At 44.7% G+C, this 15,231-nt stretch overlaps 1 protein-coding gene across 2 annotated transcripts in view; it reads right to left on the bottom strand.

The window, feature by feature from the left end:
• kif26ba (kinesin family member 26Ba) overlaps positions 1–15,231 on the bottom strand; it is a 126,404-nt gene that overhangs the window by 74,316 nt on the left and 36,857 nt on the right. For both annotated transcript variants that reach the window (XM_036593107.1, XM_036593108.1), the window contains exon 3: positions 13,547–14,104. In XM_036593107.1, coding sequence (XP_036449000.1) covers positions 13,547–14,104 — 558 coding nt within the window. The remainder of the gene's footprint in view (positions 1–13,546; positions 14,105–15,231) is intronic.

The raw sequence follows: 15,231 nt of genomic DNA, 5'->3' as shown, positions 1-15,231 counted from the left end.
TTGATTAATTGTCCAGCCTTTCAGCTCTAATGAGCCCCTCAGTCTGTTACAGCTGACCCCTGATAGGAAAAGCAGTGACAGTCTGATTATTATTAAAGGCCTTTTTCTTTCTTTGTGTTATTGTCCCAAGTCTCGCTTGGCTGACTGAAAGCGGAGCAGTCTGACCGCACCGAGGGTCAAACAAACACTGGAAACCACTACACGGCTAAGAGCCTGCAGCTAAACAAGCTGCCAGACCCACTTAGAGCGGTTTTGGAAACGATCTGGACTCTCAGCCGGCTCTCGTCTCTGTAAACACAGAAACTCCATCCCAGAAAAGGAGGAACAGCAGAGCGGTCAGAGGGAGAGATAAGGCTGGACAGCGGAGAGAAAAAGCAGCCGTGCATGTTTAACATCCCTCGGTGTCCATTTAATCGGCCACCAGAGAGTCGGAGTTATAAATACAGACTCTATCAGCTCCAACGGACCCACATTCAGATCCTTCCAAGCAGGTCTCACTCTGTTCACACGCCGGTCTAACGACCCAGACGAGCGCAGACACACAGCCTCGGGCCTGGACTTCCTCTTCACACGGGTCAGACTGTACTGAGGCCTCTGACCATTTAGCAGAACCCAAATCCTCATCTCTGCCTTAATCTGAATGTCCTCAGACCAGAACATACAGCGGAAACAGAGAACATCACGGCTGTCGGAACAAAACCTCGTATCTCCAAAATGGTAACTTTACAGGAGAAGGAAAAAACATACTTTACTTTTAATGTAAGTCAATGGAACCAGACATTTGTCCAAGTAATTTTGGGCCGTTTCTTTTGGTCCATTTATCATGATATTTACACACAATGTAAAGGACAAGAGGTACTTTTAAATTATGTCAAAAACTGGAAAACGACAAAAATGGAGATACGAGGTTTTGCTCCGAGTGCAGTGATGATGAATTAGTTCATACTGCAGTCTGAGCCCCTCAGTTATTACATAATCGCCTAATCACAGTTATTTAAGATGACTGCAGTCACTTCACACAGCTGTCAGAATTCACGACTGTTTAACGCTGCAACCAGCAAAATACTGATTGAGTGTGTAAATACATCGATTAGGCGTAACATTCTGACCACCTCCTCGTTTCTCTGCTCATCGTCCATTTTATCAGCTCCACTTACTATATAGGTGCACTTTGTAGTTCTACAGTTACAGACTGTAGTCCATCTGTTTCTCTGCATACATCTGGATCATTCTCAGCACTGCAGTAACGCTGATGTGGTGGTGGTGTGTTAGTGTGTGTTGTGCTGGTGTGAGTGGATCAGACACAGCAGTGCTGAGAATGACCCACCACCCAAATAGTACCTGCTCTGTGAGGGTCCATGGGGGTCCTGACCACTGAAGAACAGGGTAAAAGGGGGCTAACAAAGTATCAGAGAAACAGATGGACTACAGTCTGTAACTGTAGAACTACAAAGTGCACCTATATAGTAAGTGGAGCTGATAAAATGGACAATGAGCAGAGAAACAAGGAGGTGGTCAGAATGTTATGCCTGACCGGTGTAAATAAAGTGTAAACGTCTTCACTGAAACTCATCCTGGGTCTCACGAAAACAAAGAAAAGTTCTGAGTTTGTTTGATGTTTATCTACTGTTAAAGTTTTTTAGCATTTATGCTAACAGAAAGCTAAAGTTTTAATACAGCCAGTGTTAGCTCACACTTAAAATATGGTTCTTCAGGAGTTCTTTAGTAAAGACAATGGTTCTATTTATGGTTCAATGGTTCTATAAAGACAATGGTGCAATCCAAATAACTATGAACACTCAAAGAACGCTTTGCATGCTTAAATGGTTCTTCAGATTGATGGAGAATGTGTTGTAGATGGTTCTATACAGCACCAAAAAGGGTTCTGCTGTTGTATACAAGCTTGATTGACATAAGAACAATAGAAGAACAGTGCTATGTAGAACCAAAAAGGTTTTCAAAAGGCGTCTATACACCATCATTTCCAGCACATTCTTCATCAGTTTGAGTGTTCATGGTTTCATATACAATCATTTTCTTTTCTAAAGAACCCCTGAAGAACCATCTTAAGAGTGTTCTACATAAACACTGCAATTTCAGGTGTGTATTTTAATGGTTGCGAACAAGAATAGACAATTATATCATTAATTCTAATTATTAATATGCCAATTAATTGTCAGCTGATATTTCATGGTCATGACAGCTTATTACTTATTAACAAGCGTTCTGTACTGATCTATTTAAATTCAAGGCATCAATAGACAGTAATAAACTAAATATATACAAAGTCATCATTTACAGGGTTCTTCTACTGACCCCAAACCCCTAAATTTACTCTTCTGAAAATAATATTTTTTTTCAATATTTTTAAAGATTTATTTGATTTCTTTTAAAGTAAAGTTGAAAGATTAAGATTTACAATGAGTTTCTTTTTAAAGATAAAATTTTAAATAATTATTTGGAATGTTGAATGGTCAGTGATCTGTTCAGCAGAAACTACAAAGATAAACAAGTTTTAAAAAATGCTAAAGTGTACGTGTATATTCTGAATTTTGGACTGGAGTCCAAAAATTATGCAAAACACTTTTTTCACAGAAGTGACAACAAACACAAACGACCGACGGCACAGCGACAAACGCTCTTCTCCAAATTCGCAAAGGAAAACGTCCTCAAGAAGGTTATCATTGAGATGAAGGTGGTTTAATGATGTGGTTCCAAAAAATGCTCATGTCATTACCAAAACACAGAGTTTAAGTCTGTGGGCGGGGTCTTATTTTAGCCACGCCCCTGCATTTTAGAGCAGGAAGTGAGGCTGCCTCCCCGTCCCTCATGGCCACATGGTGAGCAGTTAGATCCCATTGTTTTGAAGTAAATGAGTCCCAAAGTCTGAAAATCAGTGTGGAACATTAAGAATCGCCATATTTTCTGCAGTTCAGCACTTTTTAGTGTTTTAATGTAAAATATGATGATTTTCTGTGTGAACAGCTGTTCAAAGCTGTGTTTGCTGGTCTGTACTGGCTGAGTTTCTGAGCTCAAAAACAGACACTACTGAAACAGACACTACTGACACAGTCACTGCTGAGACAGTCACTACTGAAACAGACACTACTGAAACAGTCACTAGTGAAACAGTCACTACTGATACATTTGGTAAAGTTTGGGTTATGAATTATGATTGTTTTGGAAAGTTTAATCATTTGTCTTAATAAAATAATCATAATTAAGGTTTAGAGTCACTGAGAGCAAAAGAGTTTTAGTCTAAAGTCCAAGACCAGTTAAAAGAAAATGTGTTTCAGCTCTGACTCTGATTGAGTTCAGTAAAATCATCCTGTATCAAATGTAATTTTATCTGTTCCTTCTGCCACAATAAGTGTTACAGAGCCACAACACTGAGTATCAGCTCAGCTCCGTCATGTTTCCGGATGAAGCTGTCTAAACTGAACGTGTTCTGTTTCTGTTTGAGCTGAAGTGGAATGTTAGTAACGTGTAGCTGCAGCCGAACTGCGCAGCGTAGTGATACAGTTACTGTGATAAATCATGCTGTTATCATAATAACACACCTGTCAATCAGACGGAGCATTCAGCACTAATGCTGTCTGATCTGTGGGTGTGAGCTGCGTTTCTGAGTGCGATGAAGCTGCTGCTAACGTCTGTCCAAACAGCAGATCTTCAGCTCATCAGATCAGGTCTGTGTGAATCAGAGCTGTTTGTTTCCTCAGTAAACAGAACCTCTCATCACATCAGCACCAAACCCTCCCAGAGACCCCCAGAGACCCTCTTCACCAGCTCAACAGCTCCCCTAAAGAGCCCAGACCACAGAAGACTGAATTCTGAAATAAGGGTTTGATGATGTATGTAAACATTATTGAAGGTCCATCACTGTCAGTCTGTACAGTCTGTAAATGGAAACTGAGCTGCAGACACAGAGCGCCGGGTTACTGGCTTATAAAACGATGTCAATTTTATACGAAAACGACAGGTTTGGTAGGTAGGCGGGTTTAGTGGGGGCAGGTATAGCAGGTGTGCAGTGTTTGGGGGAAGGTTTGGAATGTGGGTGGGGTTTTTCAGGGTGGATTAAGAAGGTGGGTGGGGTTTGGTGGGGGAACATTCAGAGGGTGGGTGGGGTTTAGTGAGGACAGATTTGGTAGGTCGGCAGGGTTTGGCAGGGGCAGATTTGGTGGGTAGGTGAGGTTTGGATGGAAGGTTTGAAAGGTGGGTGGGGTGGGTTTGGTAGGTAGGCAGGTTTAGCGGGGAAGATTTGGAAGGTGGGGGATTTAGTGGGGGCAGATTTGGAGGTGGGCAGGGTTTGGCAGGGGCAGGTTTTATGTGGGTTGGGTTAGGGTAGAAGGTTTGGAAGGTGGGCGAGATTTTTCGGTATGGGACTGGAAGGTAGGCGGGGTTTGCTGGGGGCAGGTATGGTAGGTAGGCGGGGTTTGCAGGGGCAGGTTTGGTAGGTAGGCAGTGTTTGCTGGGACAGGTACAGCAGGTAGGCGGGGTTTGCTGGGGGCTGGTACGGTAGGTAGGCAGGGTTTGCTGGGGCAGGTACAGCAGGTAGGCGGGGTTTGCTGGGGGCTGGTATGGTAGGTAGGCAGGGTTTGCTGGGGCAGGTACGGTAGGTAGGCGGGGTTTGCTGGGGCAGGTACGGTAGGTAGGCGGGGTTTGCTGGGGCAGGTACGGTAGGTAGGCGGGGTTTGCTGGGGCAGGTACGGTAGGTAGGCGGGGTTTGCTGGGGGCAGGTACAGTAGGTAGGCGGGGTTTGCTGGGGGCAGGTATGGTAGGTTTCTGACCTTCTTTTCTAAGTAGCGTTTTTCTCCATGATGTTTCAGCCTTGATTCTGTTTTATTACTCTAACTCTCTTCACTGTGATTGTTTTTTGTGTATTTTTCTGACACTTCAAATCATCAGAAGGAGAACAAATAAGAGCAGAATAGTGCTAACGCTAATGCTAATGCTAGCAACTCTCTCCAGGTCCTGTAATAAATTCACACTAAAATAATAAACAGACCTGCAGATCCCACTGAAATGAATGTAAGCTAATGCTAACGCTAACGCCATGTTCTATATGGTGTCCATTGAGCCGCGAGGGAATCATAAGGAAACATCACATATGAATTTTTAATGAAAGTCCTGTTCCTGCAGGTTCTGCCACACCAGTGATTAGATCATCTGAGGGGGGTTCGGCCATCTGCTCCACCGCGGAGAGAGAGGAGAGGTAAACACGACTCCATCACTCGCTCCCTCTCTCCCTCTCTCTCTTTCTCAGTCTCTCTCTCTCTCTCAGTCTCTCTCTCTCGCTCCTCTCTCTCTCTCTCGCTCCCTCTCTCTCTCTCTCTCTCTCTCTCTTTCTCAGTCTCTCTCTCTCTCTCAGTCCTCTCTCTCTCGCTCCCTCTCCCTCTCTCTTGCTCCCTCTCTCTCTCTCTCCATCATCCTTTTCATTCTCTCTCACCTGCTCCCTGCTTTCAGGCTTTAAAGTGAAAACTCAGCATCTGAATGTCACTCTTTATTTCTGTGTATCGAGTCGTATCAGATTTTCAATGTTATCTATCATTACAGCTCTGTTCACGATAAAACAGGGTAAATTTGACTGCTGAACTGTCGCTTTAATGCCTTCTCTATAAATCTTTCTCTCCTTTTATTAACACATTTCTTCTATTCATTAGCGCCTCAGTGTCTACCAGTTCTCTCTCTCTCTCTCTCTTTCTTTCTATCTCTCTCTCTCCATCGTACACGTTTCTCCATCTCCACCATCTCCAGACAGATGTGACACAGTGCTCTGATTGTTTTTGCTGAAAATGACCTTAAGTGTGTCCTTCATACAGCGCTGGCCCTCAGCTTCAATTACATCACCCAATGATAAAACCTAATCAGAGATGAGGAGATAGGCGTCAGTCTCAACGTTCAGACCTGGTTTGCATTGATGGACTGGGATCAAAAACTGGCCCTGGACTGGCTTTTGTCCAGACTGGTCCACCACAGTGCTGCCTCAATATGGTGGCCCCCCGCTGACTGTACTCCACTGCTGGCCCACCCTCGGACCACCCAGATTATGTCCTGCACAGAACTAGTCTCTGATAAAAAAATCTCCTCAAACAGATTTTAAATGCACAGAGACTTTTACGAATAACTAAAGAAAGGAGGGAAGGAAAAATCAGTAAACTGGACTGTGAGACGAAAATGAGTGAATAAAAGTGGAATTTTGTCTGTTACTCTGCTTAACCTCCAGGGGGCCACCCAGAAAACACCACAACACCAGTGGACCACCAGCTCTGCCATCAGGGTTATATAGCCTTAACGTTAGCAGTGTGCTAATTAAACAAGGTTCATGTGGCTAATTACTACATAAATAAGTCAGCCTTTAACGTCTAATAAGCAACGTTAGCCACTGCAAACAAACTCAGACTTTAATGTTATCATAACTTTAATGTTAGCAAAGTGCTATTTAACGTCAGTTACCAATGTAAGTAACTCAGCCTTTAACATGTTATAAGCAGCGCTAGTCATCGTAAACAAACTCAGTTGCCTCAGTTTGTGCGCCACGCTAATAATGTTGGCCATGATAAGCGCTGGGTTGTACACTTCCACGCTCAGCTGCTGAGTCCTCGACTCTGAGGACGGAAAACAGCACCCTGTTTTTAAATTGTGCTAAAATAACATCATTTGTTTCTTTCTGCTGGTGCACTGAGAGCACGGCTAACGGACAGAGCGGCCCACCGGGAATTCTCCCGCTAATCCGGCTGGCCGGTCCATACCGGTCGGCCTTTAACCTCTTAGACCACCAGAGAGAGAACAGACACGTCCTTTCTCTCCTCCTCTGATCGGCTCTACAACATCTCCATTCTAGCCCTCTCACTGCGGTGTTTATCCTCCATTAAACCCAAACGGCTGATCTGAATGACTTCATTCATCCGTCTCGTTAGCTGCGTTGGCTGAAGACGAGGTCGTTAGCGCTGCGTTTGAAAAGTCGTCTGTGAGTTTTCCAGCTTCAGTCTGTATGTGAGGTCCTTCAGGACCAAACCCTCATTTACAGTTTTCTGTTTAAAGCCACATTCAGTAAAATATTTAAATGCTTTAGCCCCCCACCCCAAACGCAGTCGATCACATGTGCTAGCGTAGCTCTGGGATGAACAATGGAGCTAGTGCCCCCTAGCTGTGAGGAGTGACTGTTTTTCTCTGAGCTAGTAAACTGCAAAGAATCTACACATGAGCAGATTAGCTGGACCTTCCACTGTAACGTCTCCACTGCAGATTCAAGCATAATGGGCTTTTCACGTTGTGCTAATCAATACTGTTAAACTCAGCCTTTAACAGATATACACTCACTGCCTGTATATATATATATTATATAATATATATATATATATATATATAACCTCGTACCTCCAAAATAGTAACTTTACAGGAGAAGGAAAAAACTACTTTACTTCTAATGTAAGTCATGGAACCAGACTTTTTTTTTGGGCCGTTTCTTTTGGTCCATTAATCATAAAATTGTAATGTAAAGAACAACAGTCATTTTTAAATTATGTCAAAAACTGAAACATGACAAAAATGGAGATACGAGGTTTTCTTCAGACAGAAGCGCTATTTTCTTTGACTATTTATGATAAATATGATAAATACACTCACTGTATGTATGATTTATATGATATATTGGAAACTGTTCACTCTGTGGAGATCGTGTGATCTTCACGTTCAGGTTCTGTGTTCAACATAATGTTATTGAATTACTGAAGGTAATAAAAACATTCTGATGAAGCTTATTAGGTCCAAATTTATAGATATAACAGAATGCACAGCTTTATAAACTGAATACAGTCTTTATTTAGAGTCACATTAGAGCCAATAAGATGAATAAGATTAATGAATAATTTTGAAATGAAAGATCATTAGTGAGTGATTCATTCAGGCGACAGTGATCACACTGAGATCAATTATCACAGCTTCACAGCTGAGGATGGATTATGAGGTGCGTCTGCGTCTGTGTTTATTTATTAGGGGAGACAGTCCAGCGCACGCCACGATCTGATACGCGATCAATTTCACACCAATGATTCAACACAATACAGTTCAGTCCTGACTCTGTACAACACCATCCTCTCACAGTGTGAACAGCTCAGCTGTGTTTCTGATGGGTACAATAAAAAATTAGCATTTTTAATAAACTTGTGCAGAGAGAGAAATGATGCTGTATCGCAGTTACGCAACTTTAATATCCGTCATAATGTCCCACTGAAATCGTCTTTATTTAGAATCTGTTTTTCCAAACAGAAGATAAAATATCAGAGAACTCGCTGAACCTCCCACTGAGCTGCTCCTGAACGCGCTGCTGTGATGTTTACATTCTTTTATTTCACTGCCGTCCAAAACACTCGTATTAACACACTTCACTCAAGGTTTACTTTGTTTTTATGAACACTGAAGTTCTCCATTTCCACATATTACTCAGCTGAGGCGGGGCTGAGACAAGTCAGACTCTAAAGAGTTAATCCACACGTGGGACCACGTTTTGATCAAAGTGAGAAAATCTGAGTTTTATTTCTCAGGAGCCGAATTTCAGAATCAGGAGAAAACGGCTTCAGTCTCACTCTGATTTAAACTGGACTGAACTGTGTCCAGGAGAAGAACCTGAGATCAGGAGGAGATTCATTTACAGTATGTCTCGTCTCTGGGTTATTCCTAACAGTAGATTCTAAAGAGTAATAATAATTATGAAGATATTCAGAATACAGAGCAGACCGAAAAGACTGCTTTAATCTGTGTAACTGTGTCATACTGCACCAGTTCAGACTGGTGATCCAAACTGGTGAACCAATACAAACTGGTGAACCAATTAGATTGTGAAACAAAGTGGAGAACCAATCTAAATAGTGAATCGTTTGAAAATGGTAAACCATTTCAGGATGGTGAACCGATTCAAACTAGATGACCGATTCAAACTGATGAACCTGTTTGAACAGGTGATTCGATCTGAACATCAGGCCACTGTGAGTTTTTCTCTCCGGGCACTTTCGCCTTAATCAAACAGGACAGACGATGTTCAGGCACACAGGACACTCATTAAAAAGATGGTTCTTCAGGGATTCTTTAGTAAAGGCAATTGCTTATTTAGAACCATGAGTTCTATGTATTACCATTTCATGCTTAAAGGGTTCTTTACATGGTGAAAAGGTTCTTCAGTTTGTTGGAGAATGTGTTAAAGATGGTTCTATACAGAACCAAAAAGGTTCTATTGTTACAAGCTTGACATTGTAACAATAGCAGAACCCTTTTTGGTGCTATATAGAACCATATACAACACATTCTCTATGAACAGCACACACATGCTTCGGAGAAGAGTGTCTCTTCATACATGTAGATACATTCCCCATATATCTATCTATATATATTACGTGTCTAGTACCATATGCAGTACAGACGTATAACGGTTGTGTTCCTGAGCCTCCACAGGCTGCAGGTGGGCTTCAGGTAAATGAGCTGATGGATGGTGGAGGAGGCTCAGGGGAAGAAAACCTGCTGGAATTTCCCCAGAGGGAGGGGGAAGCGCTGAGCGAGGGGCCTGGTTCATCCATCTTAATTAAAACAGAAACATGTTTTTCCTGCATCAGCCCTCCCACCCGATCACAGCCGGAACACGGTTCCCACTCAAACACCCTCTCCACATCTGTCACACACAGGGCTGTAATTAATGTGGAATACGGTGGGATTTGGATGTTGGTGGGAAACTGTGGGAGTCTCTTCACATGAGCTTTAACAGGAAACAGAATCAGCAGTTTAGTGGTTAGCTGAACCATCTGCTGCAGTTCAAACACCTCAGCATTAAAGCAAGACTACAGTGTTCAGTGGAGCGTCATCACTCCAACTCATCCCCAAAGCTTCATCACTCCAACTCATCCCAAAGCTTCATCACTCCAACTCATCCCAAAGCTTCATCAACCCAACTCATCCCAAAGCTTCATTAACCCAACTCATCCCAAAGCTTCATCACACCAACTCATCCCAAAGCTTCATCAACCCAACTCATCCCAAAGCTTCATCACACCAACTCATCCCAAAGCTTCATCAACCCAACTCATCATCAATCCAACTCACCCCAAAGCTTCATCACACCAACTCATCCCAAAGCTTCATCACTCCAACTCATCATCAATCCAACTCATCCCAAAGCTTCATCACTCCAACTCATCCCAAAGCTTCATCACACCAACTCATCCCAAAGCTTCATCAACCCAACTCATCATCAATCCAACTCATCCCAAAGCTTCATCACTCCAACTCATCCCAAAGCTTCATCACTCCAACTCATCCCAAAGCTTCATCACTCCAACTCATCCCAACTCATCATCAATCCAACTCATCCCAAAGCTTCATCACACCAACTCATCCCAAAGCTTCATCAATCCAACTCACCCCAAAGCTTCATCAACCCAACTCATCCCAAAGCTTCATCACTCCAACTCATCCCAAAGCTTCATCACTCCAACTCATCCCAAAGCTTCATCAATCCAACTCACCCCAAAGCTTCATCACTCCAACTCACCCCAAAGCTTCATCACTCCAACTCATCCCAAAGCTTCATCAATCCAACTCACCCCAAAGCTTCATCACACCAACTCATCCCAAAGCTTCATCACTCCAACTCATCCCAAAGCTTCATCACACCAACTCATCCCAAAGCTTCATCAACCCAACTCATCATCAATCCAACTCATCCCAAAGCTTCATCACTCCAACTCATCCCAAAGCTTCATCACTCCAACTCATCCCAAAGCTTCATCACACCAACTCATCCCAAAGCTTCATCACTCTGATTCCAAGTCATTCCAAAGTTTCAGCATTTCAACACATCCCAAAGTTTTTTCACTACAACTCATGCCGAAGGTGTTCAGTAGAGCAGTATTCCAGCTCATCCCAAAGTTGTTTAGTAAATCTTCATAATTCCAACTTATCTAAAGGCTTCATTATTCCAACTCATCCCAAAGGTGTTTAGTGTAGTGTCACCATTCCAAATCATCCCAAAGGTGTTGAGTGGAGCTTCATTATTTCAACGTATCTCAAAGCTTCATCCCTTAAATTAATCAAGTTTTCATTATTCCAGCTCATCCCAGCAGAGTTCATTTGAGCTGCAGTCCATGCTTGACTACTCTGGATCAATTAAATTTCCCTCTGGGATCAATAAAAGTTTATCTAATCTGTCTTAGTGAAGTCAAGTCTGCCCACATATGGAGCTCAGTAAGGAGGTGTCGGAGTTGTGGGAATTCCACCATCAGAGCTCCAGCGGTTTATCTGCAGTTTGTTATTCTGTTTGTGCATCTATAAACCAAACGAACAGCCCTGAGAGCGTATCTGCCTTAATGGGCTCTGACGGAGCGAAGCAGGTCAGATTAATCTGCAGCTGTCCGACTCTCAGAGGCTCCATCAGCAGCGCGATAACCAACCCTCCGCACATACAGACCCTCCACTCACACGGACCCTCAGCACATACAGACCCTCTGCTCACACGGACCCTCCGCTCATACAGACCCTCCGCTTATACAGACCCTCCGCACATACGGACCCTCAGCACATACGGACCCTTCGCTTGTACGAACCCTCCGCTCATACGGATCCCTCCGCTCATACAGACCCTCCGCTTATACAGACCCTCCGCACATACGGGCCCTCCGCTCACACGGACCCTCCGCACATACAGACCCTCCGCTTATACAGCCCCTCATACACATACGGACCCTCAGCACATACGGACCCTCCGCTCATACGGACCCTCAGCACATACGGACCCTCCGCTCATACAGACCCTCCGCTCATATGGACCCTCCGCACATACGTACCCTCCGCTTGTACGGACCCTCTGCACATACGAACCCTCCGCTCATACGGACCCTTCGCATGTACGGACCCTCCGCTCATACGGACCCTCCGCTCATACAGACCCTCCGCTCATACGGACCTTCAGCACATACGGACCCTCCGCTCATACGGACCCTCTGCTCATACGGACCCTCAGCACATACGGACCCTCCGCTCATACGGACCCTCAGCACATACGGACCCTCCGCTTGTACGAACCCTTCGCTCATACGGACCCTCCGCTCATATGGACCCTTCGCATGTACGGACCCTCCGCTCAAACGGACCCTCCACACATACAGACCCTCCGCTCATACGGACCCTCTGCTCATACGGACCCTCAGCACATACGGACCCTCCGCTCATACGGACCCTCTGCTCGTACGGACCCTTTGCATGTACAGACCCTCCGCTCATATGGACCCTCCGCACATATGGACCCTCTGCACATACGGACCCTCTGCTCATACGGACCCTCAGCGCATACGGACCCTCTGCTCATATGGACCCTCAGCACATACGGACCCTTCGCTCATACGGACCCTTTGCATGTACAGACCCTCCGCTCATATGGACCCTCCGCACATATGGACCCTCTGCACACACGGACCCTCTGCTCATACGGACCCTCAGCGCATACGGACCCTCTGCTCATATGGACCCTCAGCACATACGGACCCTCCGCACATACGGACCCTCCGCTCATACGGACCCTCCGCTCATACAGACCCTCCGCTCATACAGACCCTGTGTGTCATTCTGTAGATCACACTGTCTGAGAGTCGCTCTCTGTCTCAGCACTCAACAACTTCCTGTGCACAAAAAAAATAAAGGAAAAGAAAAGCAAACAGATCTGAGTCAAAGTAAACATCAGAGGAGGACAGACGTCACCCAGAGAGAGAGAGAGAGAGAGAGAGAGAGAGAGAGGGAGAGAGAGAAAGAGAGTGAGAGAGGGAGAGAGAGAGAGAGAGAGAGAGCGAGGGAGAGAGAGAGAGAGGGAGAGAGAGAGAGAGAGAGAGAGAGAGAGAGCGAGGGAGAGAGAGAGAGAGGGAGCGAGGGAGAGAGAGTCGTGATTTTAGTTGCGTGACTTCACAGCCTCCTGACCAATCGGACGTCACTGTCCACTCAGATAACAGTCTGTATGTAACTGTATTAATGACAGTGCAGTGGTTTAGGACGCTGTGTCTGCCCTCTGAGGCGCCGCGGTCAGAGCTCAGATCCACACCTAACAGAATAAACTCGTTATCTAATCCAAATAAACTAATCACATTCTCAACTCCTCGTGTGCACAAACAGAATTACGGGTAATATGGGTGGAATCTAACCCCTGACTGGTCAGCCAAAGGACAGAACTGACTGGTCACGGGTTTTACATACAACCGAGAAAAGAGTTACTGTGGCGTTTGTTTATTTGATCTTTGTTAATGACGATGCAGACACAGATTTCATACATCACGTAAAATCATACATCTCCACTTCCGCCTTACATCTAGAGGGCAGCGCTCTGGAAGGGAAAATAGAACCGGAAGGGAAAATAGAACAGAAGAGCTGATATGTTTATAATTATCGTCCTAAAGAGTCTGCTTAGCTAAGTAGCTAATGCTAATCCTATTAGCATATATGCTAGCGTGTCATAAATTAATTTAGTGTTCAGTAATTTTTGGCACACGAAGCTGAGGGTAATAAACCTGCGTCCTACCTGGCAGGGGTACAGGGTGACCCCGTTAGCGCGGGACAGGTGTGCTGCAGGTGACCACATGCCCTCCAGGTGCGTATGTGTCTGCAGTGGCCCAGCGCTGCCATTATTAGGGCTGGTGGGTGGGTGTGGTGCCGGCGGTCCAGCGGGTTTGTTAGCGTGTCCAGGAGAACTGCCCTTCCTGTCCAGGCCGCTGCCGACCCCCAGGCTGCTGGGCTTGGGGCCGTGCTTTGGGTTCAGGTGGTGGGGACTGCAGGGGGTGGAGCCGTTGGAGGCGGAGCCATTAGCGGCAGGTGAGTGGTAGGGAAGGTAAGTCCAGTCCCGGGGCGGAGTCGGACCCTGCTGGACGCCGCGCGGCCCCCCCAGCGAGGCGAGGGAGGGAGGGGATCCGGGTGAAAGGTCACACTGGTCGAGGGTCAGCACCATATGCACGGCCTCCTGCTTCAGCTGACTCAGGTGGGTGGAGCAAACGTCACAGCGGCTCTCGCGCTCGTTCCACGCCTTCCGCGGGCTGCTGGGAACCTGCAGCTTATCATGCAGCAGCAGAGAGAGCGACGGGTCCTGGAGCACAACAGAGCAGAGAGTCAGACTAACATCACACTGTGAGACAGTCTGTAGATACAAACGCAGATTTCATACCGAATCACGTAAAATCATACATCTCAGTTACGCCTTACGTCTAATCAACATCTAATAATCTGATGTTCCTCATTAGGAGACTGTTGGTCCTGCTTTGTGAAATTACTGTAGGAGTATAAACTTCTAGACTTTTTAATACTTTATTTTTGTGCTTGTTTGAAGAATAAAGCTTCACAAGCAAAATCAACTCTCAAACTATTCCAGTGGATAAAATCACTCATACAGTAGGAACTTCCAGAAACAGGTTAAATAATCAAATAATATTCCCAAACAATCTCTAAATATTAGACACATCGTCTAGATTTGAGACGATTTCACTTGCCAACATATGATCGTATTAATGGACAGGAAAAGATCTTTCAGCCCCAACATTATATATTACAGCCTTTTTATCATAATACAGCAGAAATCTTCACCCATCTTCAACCGTAATGCTAATTTTTACTAGCACCTACAGCCTACTAGCTACTGTATGAGATTTCCTGTGTTATGTTAGCATCAAGCTAACACGTTTGTTTGTCCACACTGGGTTTAATACTGTACAAAACATCTAAAGCTGGTAAGACATTCAGGTAACTTATAGCATTAAAAAGGGTTCTGCTGTTGTATACATGCTTGATATTGTAATATAAAAGAACCCTTTTTGGTGCTATATAGAACCATTTAAAACACATTCTCCATCAGTCTGAAGAACCATTTTGCCACACAGAGAACCATTTAATCATGCAGATGGCTCTTTGTGCTCATGGTTTGACATAGAACCATTGTCTTTACCAAAGGACCCTTAAAGAACTATCTTTTTAACAGTGAAAGAGAGAAGAACAGAACAGAACCCGACGATAAATTAAGGTAAGGTGAATAAAAAGATGTCAAAATAAAAGACCCTAAGTGAGTGTTTATGAACAAACTGTCCTGTAAGGTATGTTTAGTAGGTGACGATGTCGGGCCACATCGGAACGCTTGGTGCTCCATGAGAGCAACATAACGGTCAAAAAATATTCCATTTACAGGACAAAGGCTTTTAATAATTGGGTCATTAATATAGAATT

The sequence above is a fragment of the Colossoma macropomum genome, unplaced genomic scaffold (assembly GCF_904425465.1).
Source record: "Colossoma macropomum unplaced genomic scaffold, Colossoma_macropomum, whole genome shotgun sequence".
NCBI classification, from domain to species: domain Eukaryota; kingdom Metazoa; phylum Chordata; class Actinopteri; order Characiformes; family Serrasalmidae; genus Colossoma; species Colossoma macropomum.
The sequence above is the reverse complement of the archived record's forward strand: the minus strand, read 5'-3'. Positions and strand labels throughout refer to the sequence as shown.